Below are 26,546 nucleotides of genomic sequence, written 5' to 3' on the forward strand. Positions count from 1 at the left end.
AGCGGGAGGAGGCTGCTCTCAGGGCCGGCCAAGGCACATGCGTCCTCGCACCTATGACAACATTGTTGTTAACAAGTCTGTGGTGTTTTTAGTTAAAAAAAGAAATTCCTCATGCTGTGAATTAGTGGTTTTGTCTTCAACACAAGCTGAAAAGTTCCAGTGGGTCAATCTCCCGAGCATGAGAAGGCCCAGTAGGAAGGGCGTGTAAAGAGGAAAGGAGATCTTACAGAGTGCCCAGGCTCTCAGCCTCACCTTGGCTAAAACATTCCAAGACGAGTGGCTTTCCTTCTGTCCCTGCACCAGTTCAGCAAGGTCGAAGCAGGTCCACCAGACTCCATGTGGGGCTGTAAGTGATGTCGGGGTGTCCTGCCACAGCTCTAGGCCCCCCAGTGTGACGAGCAGGCTGCCGTGGATGTTCCAGGACCCTCTCTGCCTTGCTGCTCTGGTCCTGGCTGTGAGCAGCCTTGGGAGGCTGCGCCTTGTCCTTTCTGTGTTGCCCACTGCGTCTCCCCGCTCAGAGCTCCAGGGCAGGGCAGGACCTGGCAGCGTGAACATGTTCAGGAGATCTGTCCCCACTTGGTCTTTGGCAGGGGCTTCTGGTGCTGCTGCAATAGGGGAGGGCCAAGCATGGGTGACCAGACGGGACAGCTGCTCTGCCCCCAAGAGCTCCCACCTCCCCGGGGAGGGTGGTGTTCCCACAGCCCCAGCTGGAGAGATCAGCACACCTGCCTACTACCACCCCTGGATGGTGAGGAACGGAGGCTCGTTCTCAGAGTTTCCACCCTGAATCTCACTGCACTCACGGGAAGGCCTGGGTGGACAACTGCATTCTGCATGGGCAGTTCAGGGACATGTGGCCCCACTGCTTGCATTCCAGTAACCTGGGGGCTGGACGGGGCAGGAGGAAGCTCCTGGTACACAGGAGCTGGGACTCCGGCTCAGCAGGGCTTAAAGAAATTACTGGAAGGGTCTTGGTCTGCCTGTCCCTCCTGCCAATTTCCACAAAGCTTGGCTGGACATCATTCTGAAGGCAAAGGAGTCACTGGCCCACTGTGGGCCGAGTTGGGCACAGGCCACAGAGGGACAGCCCCTGGCTCAGGGCCTGCATGTGGATGGGACTTCCCGCAAGCCCAGACATGGTCTCCATCTGTTCCGTCCAGCCTGGTGGCCGCAGAGGAAGTCAATTCCAAGTGCTATGGACTCTGATTCCTGTAGCCTCTGCCATGGTGCTGGGTAGCTCTCAGTATGGTGCTGGGGTGGCCCTCAGCGTGGTTCTGGTGTGGCCTCCAGCATGGTGCTGGGTGGCCTCCAGCATGGTGCTGGGTGGCCCACAGCATGGTGCTGGTGTGGCCCTCAGCGTGGAGCTAGGGTGGCCCTCAGTGTGGTGCTGCTGTGGCCTCCAGTGTGGTACACAGGAGCTTGGGTCCCCAGGCCCTGGGACGGGGTGTCCTGCCACAGCTCTAGGCCCCCCAGTGTGACGAGCAGGCTGCCGTGGATGTTCCAGGACCCTCTGCCTTGCTGCTCTGGTCCTGGCTGTGACCACTGGCCCACAGTGCTGGGCTGGTCTCCAGTGTGGTGCTGTGTGGGCCTGAGCGTGGGGCTGGGGTGGCTCTGAGCATGGTGCTGGGTGGCCCTGAGCGTGGGGCTGGGGTGGTCCTCAGCATAGTGCTAGGTGGCCCACCGCATGGTGCTGGGTGGCCCTCAGTGTGGTTCTGGGTGCCTTCCAGCGTGGGGCTGGGGTGGCCCTGAGCATGGTGCTAGGTGGCCCACAGCATGATGCTGGGTGGCCCACAGCGTGGTGCTGAGTGGCCCTCAGTATGGTGCTGGGTGGCCCTCAGCGTGGTTCTGGGTGGCCCTCAGCGTGGTTCTGTGTGGCTTCCAGTATGGTTCTGGGTGGCCCTCAGTGTGGTGCTGGTGTGACCCTCAGTGTGGTGCTGGTATGGCCTCCAGTGTGGTGCTGGTGTGACCCTCAGTGTGGTGCTGGGGTGGTCTCAAGTGTGGTGCTGTGTGGCCCTGAGCATGGTGCTGGTGCGGCCCTCAGCCGTGGTGCTGGGGTGGTCCTCAGCGTAGTGCTAGGTAGCCCTCAGCGTGGTGCTGGGGTGGCCCTCAGGGTGGTGCTGGTGTGGCCCTCAGGGTGGTGCTGGGGTGATCTCAAGTGTAGTGCTGTGTGGCACTGAGCGTGGTGCTGTGTGGCCCACAGCGTGGTGCTGGGTGGCCCTCAATGTGGTGCTGTGGTGGTCTCCAGTGTGGTGCTGTGTGGCCGACAGTGTGGTACTAGGTGGCCCACAGCATGTGCTGGTGTGGCCTCCAGCGTGGTGCTGGTGTGGCCCACAGCATGGTGTTGGTATGACCCTCAGTGTGGTGCTGGGGTGGTCTCCAGCCTGGTGCTGTGTGGCTGACAGCGTGGTGCTGTGTGGCCGACAGCGTGGTGCTAGGTGGCCCACAGCGTGGTGCTGGGTGGCCCTTAGTGGGGTGCTGGGTGGTCTCCAGCATGGTGCTGTGTGGCTGACAGCGTGGAGCTGGGTGGCCCATAGCATGGTGCTGGGAGACCCACAGTGTGGTGCTGGGTGGCCCTTAGCATGGTGCTGGGGTGGTCTCCAGTCGGCTGGAGTGAAAATTCTGGAGTCCGACGTATTCATAAAGGAGGGAGGTTTCTTTGAGCTCAGGGTTTTGGAGGTCCAAGGCCTAGGGCTGTGTCTGGAGGCCAACAGAGGCAGAGCGTGTGCCTGGCAGGAGACCAGAGTGTGTGTGTGTGTGTGTGTGTGTGTGTGTGTGTGTCTTCAGGGCTTTCCCTGTAGCCAGTACTCACTCCTGGGGGATCCACCCTGAACCTTATCCAGTGTTTATTTGAGACAGGATCTGCCCTCTAATTTTTGATCCTTCTGCCTCAGCCTCCTGAGTGGGTGGTATGATGGTAGGAGCCATCATGCTCACGGCTCACATTCCAGATCCTACATTCCTTCCCAGGCCCTCTCGGGACATCACAGGTGGGTTCCATTTCCATCTCTGAACCCTTCAGTGGGGATTGAGCTCCAACACGTGGAGCCCTGGTGACACTTGGACATCATCCAAACCAGAGCTGCACGTGGCCCATGGCCACCTCCCAGAAAGCCCCCATGGAGGGACAGAAGTGGGGTCAGTCCTGGGCAGACCCTGGCAGGAGCATAGGCAGGCAGGGCATGTCAACGCTCCTGGTGGGGCCCTCAGCATCTCCTTGGGCTGTGGATAGTCAGGAGCATTCCTACAGGGACAGCCAAGTCGGGCCCAGGCCCGGGTGTCTCAGCAAGGCCCACAGCAGCCTTGTGGGCGGCGGTTAGGGCTGCCTGCTTGAGTTGCCCTCCAGCCCAGCAGCCTGGCCCGCCAGGTCAGCTGGGGTGGCCACAGCTGTCCATATTCCAGCTGCTAAAGTGTGGATCTGCGGCATCTCCCAGAGGCCGGATGCTAAGGGCTCGGTCCCCAGGGTGGGGATCTGGGAGGGGTGGGAACTTTAGAAGGGCCCCTTTCTCCTCTCAGGGGATTGTCTCAGGTGTTTGTTAAACAAAGCTGACACACAGCTGCCCTGGGCCGTTATGACAGGGGCCTTGGACATGGCCCGAGTCACTTGGCTGAGAGGGGGCCTCACATCTGTCACTCTGGCTGGGGGTCGGTGCAGGCCCTGGTTCTCAGAGGCTCTGAGGGCCTGCCGAGAGCTAGCCAGCAGGGACAGAAAGACCCAGAGGGTGCTGAGGCTGGTGCTTAGTCCTTCTCATCACTCGGGCACTGGTGCCCCTGCAAGCTCCTCCTGCGGCTGACCAAGGCCCTCAGAGCTGTGGTCTTCCGGTTCGGGCCTGAGTCCTAGACGTGCCTGACTCTGGGGTCACTCCTCATCTCAGGTGAGGCCTGTGTGTCTGGCTGCAGCAGCCACCTGCCCCACACAGCCCCTGGGTTCCATCTCCCAGCCCAGAACAAGGAAGTGTGTTCAGTGAGAAAGCCCTGGCCTCTGTGCCTCCATCAGAGGCCCTCCTCATCTGAGGGCCGCTACAGCTGAGGGTGACTCAGGTTTGGGCTGCAGAGCCAGGGAGCTGCACGGTGGCGGCACAGCAGGACCTCTCCCATGAGAAGTGAGAGCCACCGCTCAGTGCACCGAGGACCGTGCACGGAACTCTCTGAGAGCAGCACCGCGTCCTCTTCGTGGGGAGTGAGTGCTGCAGCATGAGGCAGAGCCCACACCAGCTCTCCCATTTCCTGAACTCTCACGCGCCAGCTGTGGAAGTCCATGCTTGGCTCTGGGTGGCCTTGCAGAGTGGCTGGCCATTCCTCCAAGATGCTGGCAAAGTGCCCACGGCGGGTCCCCTGTGAGGCGGCTTCGTGTCCTGTGGGACACCCAGTGCAGTTGTTCCTGTGGCTGTCACAGCAGATTGCAGTGAGGCTCCTACTGACAGCCAGTTGGTCTGTCCAGCACCAGCATGGACGCCACAGCATGACCCTGACCCTGTGTCTTTCCTCTGTTTGTCCAGCCCCTTTTATGGAGAAGACTTTTACTGTGAAATTCCTCGAAGTTTCCGTCATCTGTCATTCTACATTTTTGATAGAGATGTTTTCCGGAGGGATTCCATCATAGGTAGGTGCCTGGGTGGGTGTCCCTTCACTTTCTCTGCCCCTGCTGCTCGGGGTCTCATCTGGTGGAGGTGGGCAGGTCTGGTCTGGAGCCTTCCTGGTGGAGCTGGGTGGCCTGAGGGGAATGGCCTGCGGCTCGTGGGCCTGGTTGGGCCTCCCTGTACACAGGTCCTGGGTGAGCTGAGTGGGCTGTGGGTCTGCAGGTCTGCCCTTCCCTAGACAGGGCTTCCACCCCACCTCTGGCTCAGATCCCAGGCCAGTGGGCAGCAGGGGAGCCCACCTCTGGGGTGTAGGCATTGTCACCCAGTGCTCCAGTACCTTCTAACAGCCACTGGCATGTGCAGACCAGACGGCCATGGCCCAGCCCTCACCCCCCACCAGAAGGGGCTGCTCTCCCCAGGGACTTGGAAGCTCCCAGAGATTGTGAGATGCCCCTGGTGCAGATGTTCTGAAGTGTGTCTCTGGCCCGGATGTCTTTCCTGAGGATAGGGACTTGGGCTATGGGGGCTCTCTGAGGGCTCTGGGGTGCCCCTGTGGGGCCTGGTGGGAAGGGCCAGGGCCTGGTCATGCCATGGCCCTGCGGTGTAGACTCCAGGGCTGAGAGGTGAGGTCGGATTTACAGAAGCACCCGAGGAGGGGCCGAAAAGGCAGCCTGCAGAACAAGACCTCACGACCCCCAGCAGCACACCCTTCCACCCGGGTGCCAAGTGTCAGCACTCAGTGCGGAGTTCCCACCTGCGTCAGCGCAGATCCTGGATCCCTGGAGCCTGGGCCGACACACGGCCCTGCAGGCACTGTCTGCACTTGTGTGCTTTGAGCCTGACTTGGTGTTCGGGGTGCCAGCAAGAAAAGGCGTGCCAAATAGCCTGCGCCTGTCTGGTTCCCAACTGGCCCCAAGTCTGCTGGGCCGCTGCAGTGCAGGGTGGTGCTGAGTTGCCCCTGCAGGCCAGCCCAGCAGCACCGGCGGCCCCGTGTCCCAGTGTGTCTTGGTTTCTGCGACAAATACCCCAGCCTGGAACTTTGTGGACCAAGAGGCAAGTCCTGCTCACAGTTCTGAGGCCAGAGGCCCCGTGGCCCCTGTGACATCACAACGCCGGAAAGGAGACCCTGAGCACAGGAGACCCAGCATGTGGAGGGTCCAGTGTGACACATTCCTGGGAAGCAGGGCCATTCCTGCAGGAGGGTCGTCCTGGAGGCCAGGCCACAGGGAGGGAGGCTCTCAGGCTCTTTCATAGCGAAGACGGGCACTGCCGTGTAAGTTACAGAACACACAGGCGTGTAAAACACGTGACCATGTCCCCGGCCTGTCTCAGCTCCTGCAAATGAACAAACACCACGGGATGTCAGATTCCAGAGGCGCCCTCCTGAGCAGCCAATGGACCTCAGAGCCTGAGTTTTTCCTTATTCCTGTGAGACCACCTCATATCCCACGGAGGACAGAGGACAATTCTTGCAAGGGCCCTGTGGCCGCTGTAGAGGCAGGAGAGTGGCCAGTCGTACAGCCCTGCCTGCAAGTGGGCTGTGTCCCTTCCAGGAGGACAGAGTACCGGCTGCGTGAGTGACAGGTGGCAGGGCAGGAGCTGCTCCAAGGTGTCCCGAGGCTGTGCCTGGAGTGGGGTGCGAGGCAGCGGCCTCCTCTGAGCTTGTGAGTGGAGTCAGCAGTAGGCACGGGGCGAGGTGGCTGCCCCAGGGCCCTTCCTCTGGCACCTGGAAAGCTTCCCACACTGGTCGGCGCCTTCTGGGCCAGGCGTTTTAGGTATTTCCGGGGCTGTGGGCTCTGACGTGCAGGTGCCACACCCAAGCCCTGCCGAGGGCTGGACGGCCAAGTGCCTCTTCTGCTGTGTGTTCCAGGGAAGGTGGCCATCCAGAAAGAGGACCTGCAGAAGTACCACAACAGGGACACCTGGTTCCAGCTGCAGCATGTGGACGCTGACTCGGAAGTGCAGGTGAGGTGGGGAAGTGGCCCAGAACCTGGCCGGGTGCCAGGTGGTGAGAAGAGACGTAGCTCCAGGCCTTCCCAGGGAGGAGTGATCAGCAAACACCATGTCCCCTGTTCACAGGCAGGTTCTGAGCACAGGCTGATTTGCCAGTTCCTTTGGTGATCATCACACTTGTCGGGCAGATGGAAATGCTCTAAAAATCATAAAATAGCTGGGCACCAGCTGCCCGGTCCTGCCCTCTGCAGCACAGCTCACACAAGTAAGGTGGCAGGTGGTATGGATGGGGCCATGCTGCTGGGGTCAGATCCCTGAGGGCCCTCCCGAGCTGTGGACCAGGAGCAGCACAAAGGCCCATCACCACCAGCCGCCTGTCAGCCTGCATGGCTGTGGCCACGGTGTGTGGCCAAGCCCGCTGCAGGCCAGCCAGGCTTGCTCAGAGCCCAGCTGCCACACCCAGGAGTGATGTGCAAGACCTTCTGGTCTGGAGGGGGCACACTACAGGCTGGGTGCATGCATGTGGCTCAGCAGTGCTGGGTGCTGGCGTGACCTGGGCTGTGGCCATCACTGCTGTTTTTACACCTGGGGAGTGGCCTCATGAACAAAGTCCCTCACGTCCGTGTCCCGTGAGAACTTGTCCTGAGACTTCATTGGGAGCTACTGTGGTCAGCTGGCGAAGCTGAGTGCCACCCGTGCTGGCCTGCCTGCCTCACACCTCAGGGAACCTCTTCCTCAGCTGGGCTGTCTGGGCACAGTGCAGAGATCCAAGGTCACAGGCCACTCAGACCCTGTGGCCAGTGAGGGTTGGTCCACAAAGTTGATGGTGAGCCAGGCCTGGGGGGAGATGGGGTGTGAACTTCCCACCCTGGGGGACATACTTACTACTTAATTAACTCTGCCTCCTGGGAAAGCCTTGGCCAGAGCCCAAGTGAGCAGAAACCCAAGGTACTGATCACTGCAGAACTGGTGGTCACCGCAGAGCGGCACCTGCCCCTGTGTCAGCTCTGGCTTCACAGCCTGCCCTGCAGGGGTTCAGAAGGCAGCTGTGAGTGGGACCTGTGACCCCTGCCCCTCAGGCTGACCAGAGCCGCAGATCTGCTGCCAATGGGAGCAGCCTGCAGAGACTGCTTCCCCAGCTGGCTGGATCTTACTGGCAGGTGAGGCTTTTCCCATTTCTTGCCTTTTTCTATTCTTTCTATTTACGTAAGTTTGAAAAGGTTATAGATTTATGGAAAGTTGCTGAAAAGAGCACCCAGGAGTGAGGATCATCAGGCTGGTGCGTCCTCCCTGTGCCTGGAGGTGCCACAGCAGAGGGCGGCCCTGCCTGGCATCGCCTGCAGGCTGCGTTCAGGTCACACCATTTACACGTGTGGCTCTGTCCTGCGCAGCCCCACCCCCAGTGTGTTTGGTGTGGGCAATGGCAGACCACTGTGCAGGTCCCCCCGGGCCCCCACCCCGTCCGTCTCCAGAACTCTCATCTTCCCCAGCTCTGTCCCCCTGTCACCAGCTGCCAGCCTCCAGCACCTACTGCTCTATCTGATGGGCAGGGCCTCCTGGGAGCCGTCAGGCTTCTCCCTCCCCTGGGCATGGTGTCCTGGGCTTCCCCGAGAACGGGCTGGGACTCCCTTCCTCCCCAGGCTGGCAGCACTCCCGGGCGTGGAGGGACGCGCTTGCTCATGGGGGCGGCCCGTGGGTTGGCTCCATCCGTTGACTGGTGGGTATTCTGGGAGACTATCTGGCGTGTAGACTTGTGTCACTGCCACAGTCAAGATTCAGAACAGCTTTGTCACAACAAAGCTATAAATACTGTACACATGCAAGCCTGTGGTGGGCAGGACAGCTCCTAGCTGCTGCAGGAGGCAGCTGGGGTGGGGCAGGTCCCTCCACCCCGTGCAGGCTGCTGCCTCTGAATGCACATTCCGCCTCCTCCCTGCCAGTCTCCTGGGAACTTGGACAGCAAAAGGCAAGCGAAGCTCCTTGAAGGGCCAGAGGAGGACGTGTGGACAACCCCAACGGGTGCAGTGGACGCTGTGCTCAGTGCTTCTCTGCTAGGCCTGGCTCTGGACATTTCTCACCCACAAAGTGGCTGAGATGGGGAGGCGGCTTCTCTGCCTCAACCTGACCTTCAAGTTGCAGGACCCATCTTTGCTCTCATTTCAAAATGTCAGTCACAGTTTTAGAAGGGCAGAGGGCAGCCTCTGGCTTCCTGGGTCTACTTCCCTGTAACTCACAGGAAGCAGGCTGGTGAAAGAGGGCCATGGTGTGGGCAGTACCTGGCCACAAGGCAGAGGGGGAAAGGCAGGTGAGCAGCCTCTCGCCTCCTTCTGGAATGGCCGGCTTTAGAGGTCTTGGACAAACGCTTCACTACGCAGGCCTCGTCACCTCTGTCCTCACCCCCCACGTGGAGAGGGCAAGAGCAGGGCCCAGCGTCCTGCAGTGCTCAGGGTCCTAGGCACTGAAGGATAGGGGGCAGCTGCCAGCCCTCCACCCCTGCTCCAGTACACCCTGCGCAGGGCGGAGAACCGACCTAGAGTCATCAAGGCCCCGGCTTCCGCCACCCCAAAGACAGCCGGCCCAGAGAGAGGGGGAGACTCCGTGGCTCCACGACATCGAGGAATTTTGCCTTGTGTGTGTCAGACAACTCGAAGGATGACCAAGGACCAGCTTGGCTCTCACAGAGGGCCCGAGGGGGCGGGATGGGTGAGGTGGGCCAGGCCTTCCTCTGCTTCTCTTCTGTCCCCTGTTTCCCTGGGTCCTCGACGTTGTCTTCTCTCCCCACAGTCTCTCTGGGCCAGGCCCAGGACAGCCTGGACCAGCTCTGCAGGGCACGGCCACACACAGGGAAGGCCTTGCTGAGGAAATGTGCAGGGAGCCCTGGGGGCTTTTAAAAAATGAATAAGCATTATTTATTTATTTTGGGCCGTTGTGAACTATAGGGAAACTGAGCAGAACAGAGTCCCATGTGCCCTGCCTGACCCAGTGCTGGGGTCTTATTGCTACTGGACACCTGGGTTCACCCTGGGGTCAGGCTTGTGCCATGGCTAAGGCCGTCTCTGTGCACACCTGCTACCCATATGCACCTGCTACCTGTGCGCCTGTGGTCACCCTGTGGTCGCCCTGTGGTCGCCCTGGGTGGTGCCCTGTTTTTGGCCTCGGGAGTTGTGCTGTCTCTCTTTTGTTCGTGGTCAGCCTGGCTAAGGTCTCTTGTCTTATTCATCCAGAGGACGTTGGCTTTTGTTCCCCTGTTGATTTCCTCTTTTCAGTTTCACCCATTTCTGGTCTAATTTCTATCACCTCCTTTGTCTGCCTTCTGATTTAATCTGCTCTCCTCGTCTAGATGAGGTCACTGATTTGGGGTCCTTCCCTGCTTCCAGGAAGCGCGGCCAGGGCTCTGAATTTCCCTCCCAATAGTGCTTTTGCAGCATCCACAAATTCTAATAAGTTTTAGTTTCTTTTTTTAATTCATTTCAAAATATTTTGAAATTTCTCTTGCGTTTCCTGTCTGACATGCATGACCTTGAGAGGTGTGTTGTGTGATCTCTGGGTAAGTGGGGTCCAGCTGTCTTTGTTACTGATTTCTAGTTGAACTCCCACGTGACTGATGGGACTTCCAGGTGTGTCCAGGGTAGTCTGGTGACAAGGTGATGATCGTCTCTGCCCTGTGGTTTGGAGGGAACAGCACTTGGAAGCAGCCACCGGCAGAGCTGCCCACCTGGCTTGGCTGAGGACACTGTTCACTTCCAGCACTTTCCTAGCTTCTCCACATCATTGTTCAACTTACATAAGAAGGAAGGGCCAGTGGTCAGGCAGCCCCAAGGCCACTGTTCTCTTGGAGAGAACAGCTGCCCACAGGACACCTGCCCACCCATCAGGCCCAGCAAGGGCTGACAGGTCAAGGAAGCTGTGGTCCCGAGTCCCCTGGGCGGGCTGCCCCAGTCCCGAGTCCCCTGGGCTGGCCATGAAAGCGCAGTGCACAGGTGTGCTCCAGGAGGCTGTGCTCACTGCCATCAACAGTAGGGCGTGACCCTTGAGGGTCGGGGTTATTTGTGCCAGGAGGTCACAGCACCCTGGAAGGCACTGCCTGTCACTGCCCGCGCAGGAAGGAGGCCACATGTGTTGACGAGTGGAGTGCTGAATCTGGGTGGCTCCCAGGCAGGAGGGCCGGGGTGTGCAGCTTTGCTGCCTTCACCCGGCCCCGCCTCTCCCAAGCCTCCTGAAAGGAAGGCCAAGCAGCTGTCCAGCGGCCACCCTGGCCAGCAGCACTGGGGGCTGCTGGGGAAAACAGGAAGCAGGAAGGAAGCTGCCTGGCGCTGTTGGCCGCAGGATGGCGATCTCACCCAGCACGTTCCTTAACCTTCCAGAGGCCACTGGAACAGATTCAAGCTGGGTCCTTCCCAGCAGCCTTGGACACCCCCAAAATCAGGCCTTCAAAGAGTTGGTCCTTGGGTGGAGGGGCCAGACTTCAAGAGACTGCCTCCTGGTGGGCCCACCTTGGGTCCTAAGTGCTGGCCCTGTACCCTCTTAAGCCCTAGGACGAGGCCACAGTGCCCACTTTACAGATGGAGAGAACTCGGTGTCGACTCAGCTCCAGCCGGGCCAGCACTCCGTGAAAGGGAAGTGCAGAAACAGCCCTGGTGGCCATGATTCCCTACCCCACCTTCCTGGCTCCCGCTGTCACCAGCCTCAGGCTTTGCTCTCAGGCCAGGTCACAGCGAGTCCAGCCCCAGTCACGTGGGCCTCAGAGCAGTGAACCCGCAGAGAGGCTGCGAGCCCAGGGCATGTGGGCAGCAGGGGCCCTGTTGCTTGGTGCCCAGAATTCAGACCTGATGAAGTGGTGGGGACATCACAGGGCCACCAAGGTCCTTGCAGGTGATGCTCAGAGGTGCTGAAGGTACCTGTGCGGAACTGGCCATTCATTCCTCAGGAGGTGAGCCATAAGTGGTCAGGTGCCACAGGGGGGACCCAGCAAGGGTCCACAGGCTCAGGGCAACATGGTCACCATCATGCCACAAAGCAGGGACACCCAGGCGCTCTCCAGGTCCTGGCTTTCCCCGGGGGCGTGGGCTTCCTCCCTTCTCAGGGTGTGCAGCTGCTGTCTGGTGCTCTCGTCCAGTTCTGAACACTGGACATGCTGCCTGCCCATCACTCAGATCCTCGTACAACTGGGGGAGAAGCCCAGAAAGGCAGGCCCTGACCCTGCCTGAGGAGAGGGGTGTGGGTCATCACAGGGACGCACAGCGGGACGTTCTCAGCTTCCGGTCACTCTGCTGTCTTCTCTAGCACCCTCCAAGGGTGCTGGCTTGGGTTCCCTGGCTTCTCCAGGAGGGTGTGGGGGCAGGGCTCAGGGGACGCCAGGGGCTCTCCCACCTTTGCCATGCTGCCCACAGGTTGTGGCGAGCCCAGCCTCGGGTGGTGTGAGCGGGCAGCAGCACGTCTGGAAGTGCTTTGCTGAGTCTGTCCTAACACCTCTGGACCTCTCTTCAGAAACAGCGTGTGCACACAGCGGGGAGACTTTGGCTATCCCAGAGAGGCCTTGTCCCAGTGTCCAAGTCCTGGGTGTCCTCCTGGGGGCCAGGTAGCTTTCCCGCAGTCGCTTCTCCTCTGTGACCTTCTGTCCTTGTGCCTTGCAGGGGAAGGTCCACCTGCAGCTGAGGCTGAGCGAGGTCATCACGGACACAGGCGTTGTCTGCCACAAGCTCGCTGCACGGTAAGACACACCGAGGGGGTAGGTCCCGACCAGCTCCCCTGGGGACCTTGCGTCAGTCCTTCCGTCCTCAACAAGCCAAGACCTATGCAGGGTGGGCGCAGGCCTTCGGCAAAGTTGTGGCGTTGCCTCCCCGGCATCAGAAGGGAGGAAGGGGTCCGGCAGTTGGAATCAGCCTCCTACCAGGTCTGCCTGACCGCGATGCTTGGTTTATGCGGGGATGCTCGGGGGCAGACACCCGTCTAAAGTTGGGCTCTTGGCCCTTCAGGGTGGTGGCCCTGCAGTGACTGTAGGAAGCGAAGGGCCCCAGAGGAGGCTTCAAGGTGCCTACTCCATTCTGCACAGGTGCTGTGCAGCCCGCCCCAGCCATGGTGCACACACTGGCTGACACCTGTCCTCTGGGCAAGCCTGGCCTCTAGCTGGCTAGGCCCTCTGCGTCCCTCCTTTTGCTGCCCAAGAGTGGCCATCATGTCTCCTGTCCCCGCCCTCCCAGATCTCATGACCTCTGCGCCTCCACAGAGAGCCTAGGGTGGGCGAGGGCTGCTGGGGAGCCTGTCCTTCACTGAAGGTGCCCAGGTGTGCTCTGACAACAGGGCCTGTCTCAGTCCGTTTCCGGGAGCGCTAACAAAACCCTGAGCCTGGTGGCTTGTAAGGAGCAGAAGTTTACAAGGCTGCAGTTCTAGTGAGGCCTCGTGCTGCGTCCTCACAAGTGGACATCCTGTGGCAGGCAAGTGAGCCTGCTGTGGCCTCTTCCTCTCCTGGGAAGGGCCACCCATAGGTGACTTTGGGGACCAAGTGTCCAACCCAGGAGCCTCGGGAACACACTCATGACATCTCTCAGGATAGAGTGAGGACCCCAGGGACTCTCTTCTATGTCCACTCTGTCCCTCCTGCCACATCCTCACCAGCAAGGACGGCACTCTCTCCACCCTCCTCTCCCACCCCAGCACAGCCTCCTGGTGAAAATCAAGCTATTCTCCTGCTCCCTGCTCCCTCCTCCATCCACCCTCCTCCCTCCTCCATCCACCCTCCTCCCTCCTCCATTCACCCTCCTCCCTGCTCCATTCACCCTCCTCCCTCCACCCTCCTCCCTCCTCCATCCACCCTCCTCCCTCCTCCATTCACCCTCCTCCCTGCTCCATTCACCCTCCTCCCTGCTCCATCCACCCTCCTCCCTGCTCCATTCACCCTCCTCCCTGCTCCATTCACTCTTTTCCCTTCTCCCTCCTCCATTCACCCTCCTCCCTGCCCCATTCACCTTCCTCCCTGCCCCATTCACCCTCCTCCCTGCTCCATTCACCCTCCTCCCTCCTCCATTCACCCTCTGCCGCAGTCTGGCTGGGCACAATCAGGAGCCACTTGTCAAAAGAAACTAACTTTATTTTTAGAACCACACACGCCAAACAAAACAGCCTCTCAGGAAAAACCCTCAGAGCCTCAACTGCCACCACCGGCTTTCCCCAAGCCTCTCTCTCCCCCACAAGCTTCTCTCCACCTCCCACAATCCTCCTGCTCTTGAGGCCGATTGGCTGGGTCACGTGGGCGGAGCCAAAAAAGTCCCCCAATGAGCAGCTCCGTGGTCTGAAAGGGCAGGGAAACAGCCCAATGAGCATCACCGCAGAGGAGCCAATCAGCTAGATGTTGCTGGGGCCGCTGTGAGCCAATCATCAGCCGGCAGCTGGAAGTTTGCTGGGGCCCCTTCGGCTGTGGCTCTCAACAACCCTCCTCCCTGCTCCATTCACCCTCCTCCCTCCTCCATTCACCCTCCTCCCTGCTCCCTCCTCCACTCACCTCCTCCTTGCTCCATCCACCCTCCTCCCTGCTCCATTCACCCTCCTCCCTCCTCCATTCACCCTCCTCCCTGCCCCATTCACCCTCCTCCCCAATCCCTCCTCCATTCACCCTCCTCCCTGCCCCATTCACCCTCCTCCCTGCTCCATTCGCTCTTTTCCCTTCTCCCTCCTCCATTCACCCTCCTCCCCGCTCCCTCCTCCATTCACCCTCCTCCCTGCTCCCTCCTCCATTCACCCTCCTCCCCGCTCCCTCCTCCATTTATCCTCTTCCCTGCCTTCTCTACCCTTTCTGTTCCCCTTCTCTGCTGTCCTGCCCAGGGGCCTGGGCAAGGGTCCCATGTGCATTTCCACTTCCAAGCTCACAGACCAGAGTCTTGTGAACTGACTAAGCCACCCTCTGGCCAGGCCACCGACTGTCAGGTGAAGTAGTTTTGGAGGGGCATCTGCCAGGGGAAGACTCCTTTTAAAGCTTCCAGTAGAACCTTAAGCCCAGTGAAGACCTCGTTTTCCATTATTGGAAATTACAAAAAGGAAAGCGCTATAGGCTATAGGTTTGCAGCTCTTTCGAGGCTCAGGAAACCCCCAGAGCCTAGCCCTAGGTCAGAGCACGGGGCTGAGTGCAGGTGGTGCAGGGGAGCGGTCCTGGCTGACGGTGGTCCAGGCTGAGGGCAGCCCTGCATCCCTGAGTGCAGGGCAGGCAGAGCTGGAAGCCACCAGCTTCCCAGGCACCGGAAGGCGGAGGCCCACATCAGCTCCACACGGCCGCTGGTGCGTGTTTTGAGATAGGCTGCATATCAAAACCTGTGATGTCAGCTGCAAAATGGTGTCCTTCTTCTTCAGACCCAGAAAGGCCGGCGGGTCCAGCACAAGGCTCCCCAGAGCACCAGGGTGGGACACTCAGTGATATGTCCTCCTGTCCTCATTTGTGCACAAGATGCTCCCATGTTCACAGAGATGATTCTGTGCAGTCGGTCCTAGATAATGTATAGTACAGGGACATCCCTGTTCCCAATAAAACAAATCTGGTTTTCTGCTGTCTTGGGCAGCCCAGCACAGAGCCTGTGTCGCGCAGCTGGGCCAGGGCTGAGGGTGCTAATGTGGGTGTTTTCGGCACGTGCATGGTAGGAGCCGGCTTCTGCTTTCGCTCTGAAATGTCTGTACGCTGCTGGGGGCCATCTTTGCCTTGAGCCAGCACGACGCTCCTCATGCTGGTCTCTGAAGAAGTGAGAGGTGCTGCTGTGCACTTTGCATGCTCTCCCTCAGGGTGTCCATCACATGCCCGCTCAACCTCTGGGCCTCCCTCCATGCCCGACCCCACAGAAGTCATGGGATGTTTGCAGAGGATGCAGACCCTGTGATGGGGAGGGCCTGAGACTCCTCTGATGTGGGTGAGCTGCTCTCCCACCAGCTGCCCCAGGCTCACCCCTAGGGCCCTGCTGCCTGCGGGATCTGCCTCGTACACACAGCTCTGCTGTTGAATGGAGCCCGTGCTCATCGCACAGAGTTCTAGAGAGGTAGGTAGACAGGTAGGTAGTGAGTAGATAGGTAGACAGACAAGCAGGTGGGTAGGGAGGAGGTAGTTAGCAGGCAGGAGACAGGTAGACGGCCTTACATTCTTACCTACCGTCTCCCGCTTGGCTGCCCGCCAGCCAAACAGCAGTGAGTCTCTTGGACACCTCTGCCCAGCTGGCGATCTACTCCTCTTCCTGGAACAGTGCCCAAGAGGTGGTAGGGGTCTTTGGTGGGCGAATCGGTGGACCAGCCGGTGTTTACTTAGTGGATGAGTTGATGGTCAGAGGAAGGTGACCCAGGACCATCTGACTGTCCAGAAAGCAGCGGCGCAGGAGAGCAGGGCAGGAGAGGAGGGACGCCAGTCAGCCCGCAGGTGAGGAGGGCCCGGCGGGCACGGGCAGCCCTCCCAGGCCCCCGGTGCCAGGAAGAGGAAAGGGGATATGCGGGTCCAACAGGAGGCCCTGGAGGGCAGCAGGCACTCTGGCGGCAGCATGTGGAGCAGTGTCTTCTCTCCTGATGGAGGGAGAGGTACCGGGACACCAAGGTCAGAGAGCCCGTCACTCAGGACCAGGTGAGGATGCCTGCTCCTGACCTGGTGGGCAACCAGACTGGGTCCACGTCACCCACACAGCCACACATCGTGTGCGTGGACAGTGGACAGACCCACCTCCAGCATGAACAGGAGGGCTGGGGCCCAGCACTAGTCCCCGCAGGGCAGGCGAGTCGGGGTGGGGTCCTTGGGCCCAGGTGGGTGTGAGAGGCCAGAAGAGCTGGGCTGGCGCTCTTCGACCTCCCAGCCCAGGGCCCCAGAGGATGGCAGGGACTTTATGGTACAGCCTCCCTAGAAGGAAATTCCATGACCATCCCAGAGAGTGGACATGGCTACTGCCCAGAGCCGAGCTGCAGCCCAGCTCCTCACAGGGTGGTGTTGGAAAATTCTGGACACTAAGAATCACAATGTCCAGCATCTGCTCAAAAACTCCACGAAATGGAAAATGTGATGCCAGCCTAGAAAGGAACGGCAGAGCTGGTGGCCAGCAGAGGAGGCCAAGGACTCAGAGGGGCTGTGAGCCAGAGGGCACTGGCTCCGGCAGCAAACGTGGTGACCCAGGACCCGTCCCAGGTGCTGCAGAGAGGCCTGTGGTGTGGCCGCCACCCGAGTCCTAGGCCAGAAGCCTACTCCGGGGGCCCAACGAGTCCAGTCCAGCCCCTCACAGGAAAACAAATGGACAAGTATGGTGACCAGAGGAAAGGGGCGGTGTGACACGGCCAGGCTGGGAACAGCAGGCGTGCCCAGTGCGACAGGAGTCTAGGTTGAGTGGGCGGGAGGCTGCCCAGTAGGAGCCTTGGTGGGCTGGGACTGGCTGGTCACTTACTAGGGGTCGGTGCTGCTCGGGAGGAGTCCTGGCTGTGCCGGGGCGGGCCCCACCTGCTCCGCAAGCTGCTCGTCCAGGAGGCCTGGGCCGTGAAGGGCATTCCGTTCCCATGGGTGACTGCGCCTCTTGGGGTTCTCATCATGGGTGACCTGCCCAAAAGGTCCAGTCCTCCTGGAAGGAGTAGGGCGATGGCCACCACCCAGGAGTCCGAACGGGATGCTCTAACAGTGGGCGACCCTGCTGATCTCAAACGCTCTGTCTCGGTGTCTTTGGCCTTGACGAGGGGATAACCGGCGTTGGACGGACACTCCCTGAATGCCTGAGCAGGAATCTGACCCCTGCTTAAGGTGATGAAGGGGTGAAGATGCGAGGTCATGTGGCTCTCGGTCCCCATCGGCCTCTGAGGGCCCAGGTGAAGGGCCGGTGCTCTGCTCTGCCACAGAGGCTCTGTGTGGCTGTGGCATGGACTTCAGGCTGATGGGCAGTGGGGAGCAGTGCTGGGCCCCTGGCTGGGCAGGGCTGGGCACTGCTGCGAGCCTGTGGGCCTCAGCCAAGCAGCTTCCAGAGACACGTCCTGGCTATTAACCTCCACCACTGGACGGTGAGGAGACAGCCTCAGCGCCCTCCAGACCTGGAAGGAGGCCGACCAGGTCTGCCTGCAGCTGCAGGTCCCCTCCCCTGACCACTGTCCTGTCTCTCTCAGCATCCTCGAGTGCCAAGGCCTGCCCATAGTGAACGGGCAGTGCGACCCCTATGCCACCGTGACACTGGCCGGACCCTTCAGGCAAGTTCCTTTCCTGTCCTGCCCCTGTGTCCTTCTGGTCCTGGGGGGCTGCGGAGTGGCTGCAGGTCCAGCTCTGGAACCAGAAAGCCAGCACCTCCTTTAGAGAGTGAGGCTGGTGCAGTTTGGGTGGAATATGTCAATTTGACTCCTTTTTGTGTTGTTTGTTGCTCTAACGTTACTTTGTGAAGGAAGGCCGCCCTGTGGCCTTCACACTGGTGTTTTTGGCTCAGCGAAAGCTCCTGACTTGCATGCCACCTGGAGGTGGGACAAACAGGGATGTTTATGAGACGAATAAAGGCAGAAGCTACTGCAGGATAGCTCCGTTTCAAGACAGATCTGCAGCCAACGGTGTCGTTTCTGGTCCTAACCTTCCTCTCTTGACTGCAGATCAGAAGCCAAGAAGACGAAAGTGAGAAAGAAGACCAACAACCCCCAGTTTGACGAAGTGTTTTACTTTGAGGTTGGTACCGGAGCAGGGTGAGCACAGAAAGCCCACCCGGCATTCTGGTGGGTGTCCATCGCCTGGAGGGGCTGCCCCTCAGCCCAGGGCCTCTCCTCCCTCCCTGGGAAGAAAGCTGCTTGTTCTTCCCGGCCTGGCCCAGAGCAGGGGAGTGACAGCGTACTGCTGCCCAGTCCCCAGGACGGGGCTTTTGACTGCTGCTGGGTTTTGGGGCTTTTTATTTTTCTGGCTGTTCCACCCCAGTTTCCCTCCTCAGGGTGAGGCTTGTTTCACCGGAAACATGAGGGTTTGAAGCAAAAGGGGAAATGATTCAGACCCAGAGGTCTGCTGGCAGCTCCTTAGAGCATGTGGCAGAACTAGAGGAGGGTGAGGCTGAGGTTGCGCAGGCAGGCACGGGTGGACACCGCCCTGGGCGTGAGGGGCATGTGGCAGTGTCCTTCCCAGCGTGTTTCACACACACACCAGGCTCTGGCAGAGAGGGGCATTCACAGGGGAGGGTGGGCAGGAAGGCAGGTTTACTGCAGCCTCAGGGTCCCTAGGCAGGTGCACCATGGTCAGAGGACGTGGGAAAGCTTTCCCGGTCCAGATCACCTTCCCAGCTGGGCCTGCCTGTCTCTAATGTGCAGAAAGCAGGTTCCATTTGCTAAAAACATGGTCTCCACCCACTGGGTTAACTCATGTGGTGACCTAGCTGAGACTGAAAGCCCAGGTCTGGAGATGCCACCTGCACCTCCCTGAGAGCCAACCTGGTGGGTTGCTGTTCAGGCAGGGTCCCTGCTCCCCTGAGCCCCAGGCCTGAGGGCAGCATGCTGCTGGACCAGCCCTTCTGCCCTCAACTCAGTGACTCCATTTGGCTTGGAGCCTCAGGTACCAGGGCCTCCTCATTGCCACCCTGCCTCCTGGTTGGGCCAGTGCAGAAGCCTCCAGGAAAGGGGCCCATGACCAGGGCTGTGCAGCTCCCCCGGAGCAGAACGGGGTGCAGTAGCAACAGCCCCCAGTCCATGTTTTTCCATAACGACCCGAGGACACATCTAAAGCCAGCCAGTCTGAACCGCACAGAGCCGCCTTCGCCTGACAGCAGCAAGCTCCAGCTGCCAGTGGCAGCAGGCACTCCGTGGGCAGCAGGTGCTCCGTGGGCAGCAGGCGGTGGTCAGGCCAGTGTGGGGCAGAGTGAGCAGATACACTGACAGCAGCACCAGAAGCCTGCTTAGCAGGGGAGCCTCTGACAGAGGACAGGGGCTTCCTGGAGGAAGTGGCATTTCAGAGACCCCTGCAGGAGGTCATGTGACCCTCTGGAGCAGGCTGGCAGAGATGCAGCCAGGAGGAGACAGGGAGCGCACCCAGGACCCTGCTAGCTTTACAGTTGCAAATTAAACTTGGAGGCTCAGGGATTTAAACAGCATGACCTGGTCAAGTTCCGGATTGCAATACAGCTCCAAAAGCTTCTAGATTTGCATCAGCCCACTGATATGAAGAGGAGGCACAGCCAGCCTGGAGGGGCAGTGCCCCTGTGAAGGGCCATGATGGGCTGCAGCAGGTACTGCCAGCTCTGTGGGGCTGCTGGTGTGTGCTGGGCCTCCACTGGGCCTCCACCACTGCACCTGGCCTCCAGTTCCTCTGCTCCCTCCTGTGTTTTGAGAACTGCCAACCCCTGCAACGTTGGGAGGCACAATGCTTGATCTTTCCGTTTTCTGACACTCACCGGGTGCAGACCTGTGGAGCTGCTCTTGAGGCTGCAGGACCGACAATAGAGCAGGCTGCACCTGGTCACAGGGTTGAGGGCAGCTCCTTGAGTAGGTGTCCTTGTAACAAGCCAGGGCTGGAAGGGAAGCTGCAGGAGCAGTGGAGCTGACCAGGGATGGCCGGGCCCTGCCTGTCTGGGGGCTGAGGCAGCCCACTGCACACTTTCTTGCCCCTCCTGGCAGAATGCAGCCTCTGCTGTGGCGCTCAGTGGCCTCGGGGCTGTGGGGACAGTTCCCAGGTCAGGAGATCGCACTTGAAGCCTGAATCGTGCCCCAGCCCTTCCTGGTCTGGCTGGTCCCAGAACAGGGGGCTGTCCTCTCTGGGCTGCAGGATACAGTGCCACAGGCTCCTGGTGGCTGGGCTGTGGGTCTGAAGTCCTCTTTCTTCACCTGACACCAGGTCACCAGACCCTGCAGCTACAGCAAAAAATCTCACTTTGATTTTGAGGAGGAAGACGTGGACAAACTTGAAATTCGGTGAGTGGAAAGTCAGGCCGTGCTTCCCACTGGGCAGTTCAGTCTGAACTCGGCTCCTTTGTTGTTTATTTAGTGTCTCAAAGAAGGGGCAAGGATAGAAATGCACTGCACTTCGTGGTGATTTAGCACCAGGATCATAGGCGTGCTGACCAAAGAGCCTGCCTCTAACCTGGTAGACATTAGGGGTTGGTGAGGAACGCCTGCTGTGCAGCCAGCCGGCTGAGCTTCCGGGCTCCTGGGCAGTGTCTGGGTGAAGGGTCTGCCAGGATTCGTTCACCAAGACCACCCAAGGCCATGTGTGGGAACGCAGTGGCCACTTCTGTTTGGGATCTTGTTCTAAAGGCCTTAGGGCACAACCTGTGCTTGTCAGAGACCAGGTCAGTTTTAGAGAGCACCAGGGCCGCCACCCCCCCCACCCCATCCCATAGCACTGGCCTTTGGAATCCTGCTGGGTGCAGATCTGTGGTATGCAGCTCCTCTCTGAGCAGGTCCCTCACACATCCTCAAGGCTCTGCGTCTGTGGGCTGGACACCCCTGTGGGGCCTGTGTGTGTCCTCCTGCTCTGCCCATGCACACATCATGGCGGCTGGGCCTTCTGTGAGTGCTCTCCTGGGCGCCTTCCTCCAGGGCACTGATATTCTCCGAGGCTTCAGGACAGTGGCTTGGGGATTGTTCTGCTCCAGTCTGGAGCCTCCCACCCACTGTGAAGAGGCAGATGCAGGGGGAAGGGGAGGGGAGGTAGGGCCCAGAGAATGTGCCAGTCGTCTCTTTTCTGACCCTCCACCTCTGCGCTGTGGCTGCCTGGGATGCTCCTGCTGCCATCTAAGTTGTTTGGTCAGGACTCCCACGGGGGCCAGCACAGTGGGGTAGAAGGACTCCAGCAGCGCCTTCCGCTCCCCACAAGCTCACCTGTTTCTGGCGGAATACCTTGACCCTCTTGGTGAACCGTACTCACTGGCACTGGTAAGGACAAGGGAACCACACTGGGTCTCCTAGAGTCTCTCCAGCAGGCACCTGTGAGACTGTCAGTCCCAGGGCAAAGCTGGCTGGGCCCCAGGCTGTCAGTCAGACAGCTCTGTGGCTCAGAATCCCAGGGAGCACAAGCCTTCTCCCAGGAAAGGGGCCGAGAGCCTCTGCGGTGCTAGGCTGGACTCCTCGGAACACAGTGTGGCCTTGTCTGAGTGCCAGCTCCATGCAGACCTGGCCACAGCCCTCCCTGGGCGGGGTGTAGGCAGCCTGCAGAGGTGGAATCTGAGTTCAGGGTCCTGGGCTGCCACTTCCACACTCACAGGCAGGTCCCACAGGTTGACCTCAGGCCAGGCCTGTGAAAGCATTGTGGGCTGCTCCTTCCTGGGTTGGGCACAGACTGGGCAGTGCCTCAGCTCCACTGCACGCAGCAATGCCCGCAGGTGCCCTCTGCCACCAGCCAGGAGAAGCTGAGTCCTGGGGCCTGCTGCCCCCAGGCCCCGGCTCGGGAAGTGCCGGCCTTTGATTCCAGCTGCCCTGGAGCAGCAGGCCTCTGCCCTCAGCCACCCTGGTTGGCTGTGGTCAGTGTGGGTCTTTGCTGAATGGCTTCAGGACTGGAGGCCTTTACGCAGCTCCCCTGGGAGGTAGCCACCATGCTCTGCCCAGGGCTGCCCTGCTCAGGTGAGGGCTGAGTGCCACTCCTCTCTCTCAGCGTCGACCTCTGGAACGCCAGCAACCTCAAGTTTGGAGACGAGTTTCTGGGGGAACTGAGGATCCCACTCAAAGTGCTGCGACAGTCCAGCCCCCATGAGGCATGGTAGGTGGCTGCACCATCAGCGCCAGCCAGGCGAGCCGTGCTTGAGGCCGCCCTCTGCCCAGGGGGCCGCCTGCGGGTCCCACAGAAGCAGGGCCAGCACCACATGGCCAGCTAGAGCTAGGCCCCCTGCTTCTGCAGAGCAGGTCCCAGCCCCATCAAAGGTGGCCACTGAAGCCCACCCAAGGTCAAGGGCCTTCATATAGGACCTGCAGCCTACGGGTCTCCAGCAGCCTGACCAGGGAAGTCTAGGTGGAGAGAGGTGACCAGACGGGATAGAACCGAGGGAAGGGTTCCCCTCAGAAGCCCCTAGAGCAACGTGGCCACCGCACAGGCCAAACCTCCCTCTGACACCGAAGCCACGCCACCTCGTGGAAGGGCTCCAGCGTGGCTGGTGTGGCAGCGCTGATCTTCAGGGCGATGCCTGACCACAAAGCTTCCCCGCCCACTCTTCCTTCCAGAACGTGCACTGCCTCCCCTTCTTGCCCTCTTCTCTCCCCTCCTGCTCCTAGGGACTCTCTCTTCTGTCTGTGGCCCTGTGGGTGCCCCAAGAGACCACGCCCTCAGGTGTCCCGCAGAAGGGCCTGGAGCTCCGCAGGATGTCTGAGGCCGGGCTCCTGGACTCCACCTCACCGGCACCTGCCTCCCTCCAGGTACTTCCTCCAGCCTCGAGACAATGGCAGCAAGAGCCTGAAGCCCGACGACCTGGGGTCACTGAGGCTGAACGTGGTCTACACGGAGGACCACGTCTTTTCTTCTGACTACTACAGGCCCCTGCGGGACTTACTGCTGAAGTCTGCGGACGTGGAGGTGTGTGGCAGCCAGCTCTCCAGCCTCAGGGCAGAACTCTGGTGTGGGGTCCCCCCCAGCACCCACGCCTGCCTCCCACCCCGCCAGGCCCAGCCCAGGCCTACCACCCCAGCCCCTCTGCCACTGTGGCCACAGAGCCTTGCTGTGCAGACCTTCTACCTAGGACTGTGACCCGCGTCTGGTCTGCCCAGACCCCAGTGCTGCTCGCTGGCTGGGACCCCACCCCTCTATTACAGCTAGGCCTGTGCACACTGGGGGTCTTGATGTGGGCAAAGAGCTGTTCAGGCGCTGACCCACCCTCCCCTGAGTGGGGGGTCTGGGGCCCTCAGGCACTGCTCCTGGGAGTGGGGTGCCCATGAGGGGCTGGTGTGGTGGGGAGCTCGCCACTCACAAGGTCTCTGCACAGCCTGTGTCTGCGTCAGCGGCCCACATCCTGGGCGAGGTGTGCAGAGAAAAGCAGGAGGCAGCCATCCCGCTGGTGCGGCTCCTGCTGCACTATGGCCGGGTGGTGCCCTTCATCAGTGCCATCGCCAGCGCAGAGGTGAAGAGGACCCAGTAAGTGCCATGTGCCCCCCCCCTGCCCTGCCCAGTCCTGTCCGCTGCACCTGACCTCTGGTCCCATGGTTCCACCCTACAACCTCAGCCCCCTGCCCCAGGGCCCTCCAGTGCCCTCTGTCCACCCCACATCCAGCCCCTACCTACGGCAGCAGTCCAGAACCAGTTCAAGCACAGGTTTGAGGGCCGTGAGGTTGAGGGCTCCCCAGGAGCCAGGAGAGTTCAGGGTCACACACTGTGTTGACTTCTCTGGGAGAACTGAGGAGAGCATCTGGGAAGGAGGGACAGGATGCTCTCCTGGGGACAATCGTCCTGCTCTGGGAGCTGCAGGTCCCTGGGAGAGCTCCCTCTGGAGTCTAGGGCTAGAGGATGTGCTGCTTCCCCAGGACCGTGCCTGGAGGCCTTGTTGATGGAGAACTAGGGAGTGACACTGCAGGTGACCAGTGTCCAGGCCACTAAGTTTTGTCTCCCCTGGCCTCATGAAGCACCTGAGGCTTTGAAGCAGAGACGCCTGGATTCTCTGAGAACACTTCACAGGGCGGAGGCCAGCTCCGAGCTGACCAAGGGCAGCATGGGGCAGCATGGGAGACCCTGTCACTTCACAGCAGACCCTGGAGCGCTCCTGTCCACTCTCGATGACTGATGCCTAGGGATGGGTCCCGCTCCTTCTGCCTCCAGGAGATGACAATCACCCCCGCCCCCCTGTTTTCCAGGGATCCCAACACCATCTTCCGAGGAAACTCGTTGGCATCCAAGTGCATAGACGAGACCATGAAGCTGGCGGGCATGCACTACCTGCATGTCACCCTGAAGCCCACCATAGAGGAGGTGAGGCCAGGGTGCCCCACCAGAGCCAGCACCCAGCAGCCCAGGTGGTTCATGTCCTTGGCTTCGTGAAGAGGGTACTCTGCATGTTCCAAAGTCTTCATTGCTTTCTCAAAGAGAAAAACACTTTAAAACCCCGTATTCTGTTAGAGAGCAGGACTCGTAAGAAGACCTGACTTTTCCCAGGACCCACCTTTCCCACATTCTGTGGGTCCCTGCGTCCCCTGAGCACTGCAGCTGTGGCAGTCCCTGTCCAGGCACTGGCCATTCACTTGCCTGACCCCTCGTGGCTGCCCCAGCACCTCTGTGTCCCTCTGTGTCTCTCCTCTGGCCCCTGCTGCACGTCCTGCCGGGACACTCTGACCTCAGAATAGGTTTCAAATCTAGGGACCTCAGACAGTGCTCTGCCTTGGTCTGTGGGCGGAATCGTGGCAGTGCTTTAAGTCACAACCTTCTCAAACATCTCTGAACAGATGTGGATCTGTCTGGAAGACTCCTGGCGTGGCCTCAACTGAGGGCTGCCCCTGCCTCCTGGCTAGGGGGCTGGGTGTGCTCCTTGTGGCCCTGCAGTCCAGGCCCGAGTGCTCTGCCTGGCCTCGGGCAGTGCCCTCTTCTTCATGTCCTTCCAGATATGCCAGAGCCACAGGTGCTGTGAGATAGACCCCGTGAAGCTGAGGGATGGCGAAAACCTCGAGAGCAACAGGGTGAGGGGCCGCTCTGTCCCAGGACTCTTCCAAAGCCTCCTGGTGGGGGCTTCGGCCTGGGGCCTCTGGGACACTGTTCCGGGCAGGGCAGGGACGCTAGCTGGGCATAGAAGCTCTTCCCTGGCCCTAGGTCCTGACCGTGGCCATGAGCCTGTGGGAAAGCACCAGCCTGTGGAAACTTGTCACCCCAACTCCTCTCCCCTAAGCTGCCTGGAGGGCCAGGGCCCACTCAGCAAGCCCTGCCTGTCCCCCTCTGTGACAAACACAGGTGCCCAAACTGGACACCTCAAGCTGCTCCCAGTGCTCTGCCCCATTTTCCAGAACAGCAGAAATGGAGGCCAGCACTTCACAGCCTGTTAATCCCCTCCCCTGACTTCAGTGCAGTGAGGCGCCACTTGGGTCAACCTTTAAGCCAGAGTGTAGATTCTCGCTTTTAGAGGCACGTCCTGGTGCTGGGTGCCACACCCACAGGGGAGGAGAGACGGATTCCGTGTGGCTGCCGGGTGTGATCTCTCCACTGATTCTGGCAGCTGTTCACAGCGAATTTTAAAGGGCAGACTTTTTAAACAGAAGTTTATCTGCTGTATGGCCACTCTGAGCCAGTCCCTCCCCGCCTGGCTCGGGCACTCCCTGTGGCCTCAGGGAGCAATGCCTAACACTGTGTCCCCTGCAGGAGAGCCTGCGGCATTATGTGGACCGAGTCTTCACTGTCATCACCAAGTCAGGGGTGAGCTGCCCCACCGTCATGTGTGACATCTTCTTCTCCCTGAGAGAGGCTGCCGCCAAGCGCTTCCAAGGTGAGCCCTGTAGGCCCCTCCAGCTGCCAGTGTCCCCAGTGGGCGTGAGGGGCCTCCATCCCCTGGCTGACCTGCCTTCCCACGGGGCTGCCTTTTAACACATGCCCCTGGTGGCCCTTTCCCTCACCAAGCACCTGCAGCACTTTGGGGACTAGACAAGGAGGTTTGCTGGTGATCTCGGCACCTTTCAAAACCACTTCCTCACCAGGCCTGCTGGCACCTACCTGTAATCCCAGTGGCTTCGGCTAAGGTGGGAGAATGACAGGGTCAGAACCTCAGCACCTGAGGGAGGACCTAAGCAACTTAGTAGGACCCTCTCTCAAAATAGAACCTAAAAAGTTCTGGGGACTTGACTCAGAGGTGAGGTTCACCTGGGACCAATCCAGGATCAGAAAACAATCATCAGATAAAACACGTCTTCGTCACGCTGGCTCCTGGGGAATGAGGAGCATTCCCTCCTACACCCGAGGCCCCACAAGCCCTCACTACGACCTGCACACGCCTCTGCACCCCTGGTCCCCTGCTGCACGGACCCCTCAAGTCCCCACCTCCCTACCCTGCACACACCTCCACGCACCATTGGTCCCTCCTGCATGGACTTCTCACGTCCCCACCTCCCGGCCCTCCTCACAGCTCCCTGCACCCTTGTCCCCTCCTGCACGGTCTCTTCAAGCCCACCACTTCCGCCCTGTAC

At 60.2% G+C, this 26,546-nt stretch overlaps 1 protein-coding gene across 2 annotated transcripts in view; it reads left to right on the top strand.

The window, feature by feature from the left end:
• Rasa3 (RAS p21 protein activator 3) overlaps positions 1-26,546 on the top strand; it is a 74,991-nt gene that overhangs the window by 31,563 nt on the left and 16,882 nt on the right. For both annotated transcript variants that reach the window (XR_006854030.2, XM_046454791.2), the window contains exons 3-14: positions 4,497-4,600; positions 6,448-6,542; positions 12,164-12,240; positions 17,622-17,702; positions 18,090-18,162; positions 20,305-20,381; positions 22,060-22,164; positions 22,815-22,971; positions 23,378-23,526; positions 24,240-24,354; positions 24,981-25,055; positions 25,729-25,852. Coding sequence is in view for 1 of the 2 variants with exons in the window: in XM_046454791.2 (XP_046310747.1) it covers positions 4,497-4,600; positions 6,448-6,542; positions 12,164-12,240; positions 17,622-17,702; positions 18,090-18,162; positions 20,305-20,381; positions 22,060-22,164; positions 22,815-22,971; positions 23,378-23,526; positions 24,240-24,354; positions 24,981-25,055; positions 25,729-25,852 (1,232 nt within the window). In the remaining variant the exon portion in view is untranslated. The remainder of the gene's footprint in view (positions 1-4,496; positions 4,601-6,447; positions 6,543-12,163; positions 12,241-17,621; positions 17,703-18,089; positions 18,163-20,304; positions 20,382-22,059; positions 22,165-22,814; positions 22,972-23,377; positions 23,527-24,239; positions 24,355-24,980; positions 25,056-25,728; positions 25,853-26,546) is intronic.

This window comes from Marmota monax, unplaced genomic scaffold (genome assembly GCF_021218885.2).
Source record: "Marmota monax isolate L192 unplaced genomic scaffold, Marmota_monax_Labrador192_F-V1.1 WCK01_AAM20220418_F8-fsc00026, whole genome shotgun sequence".
NCBI classification, from domain to species: domain Eukaryota; kingdom Metazoa; phylum Chordata; class Mammalia; order Rodentia; family Sciuridae; genus Marmota; species Marmota monax.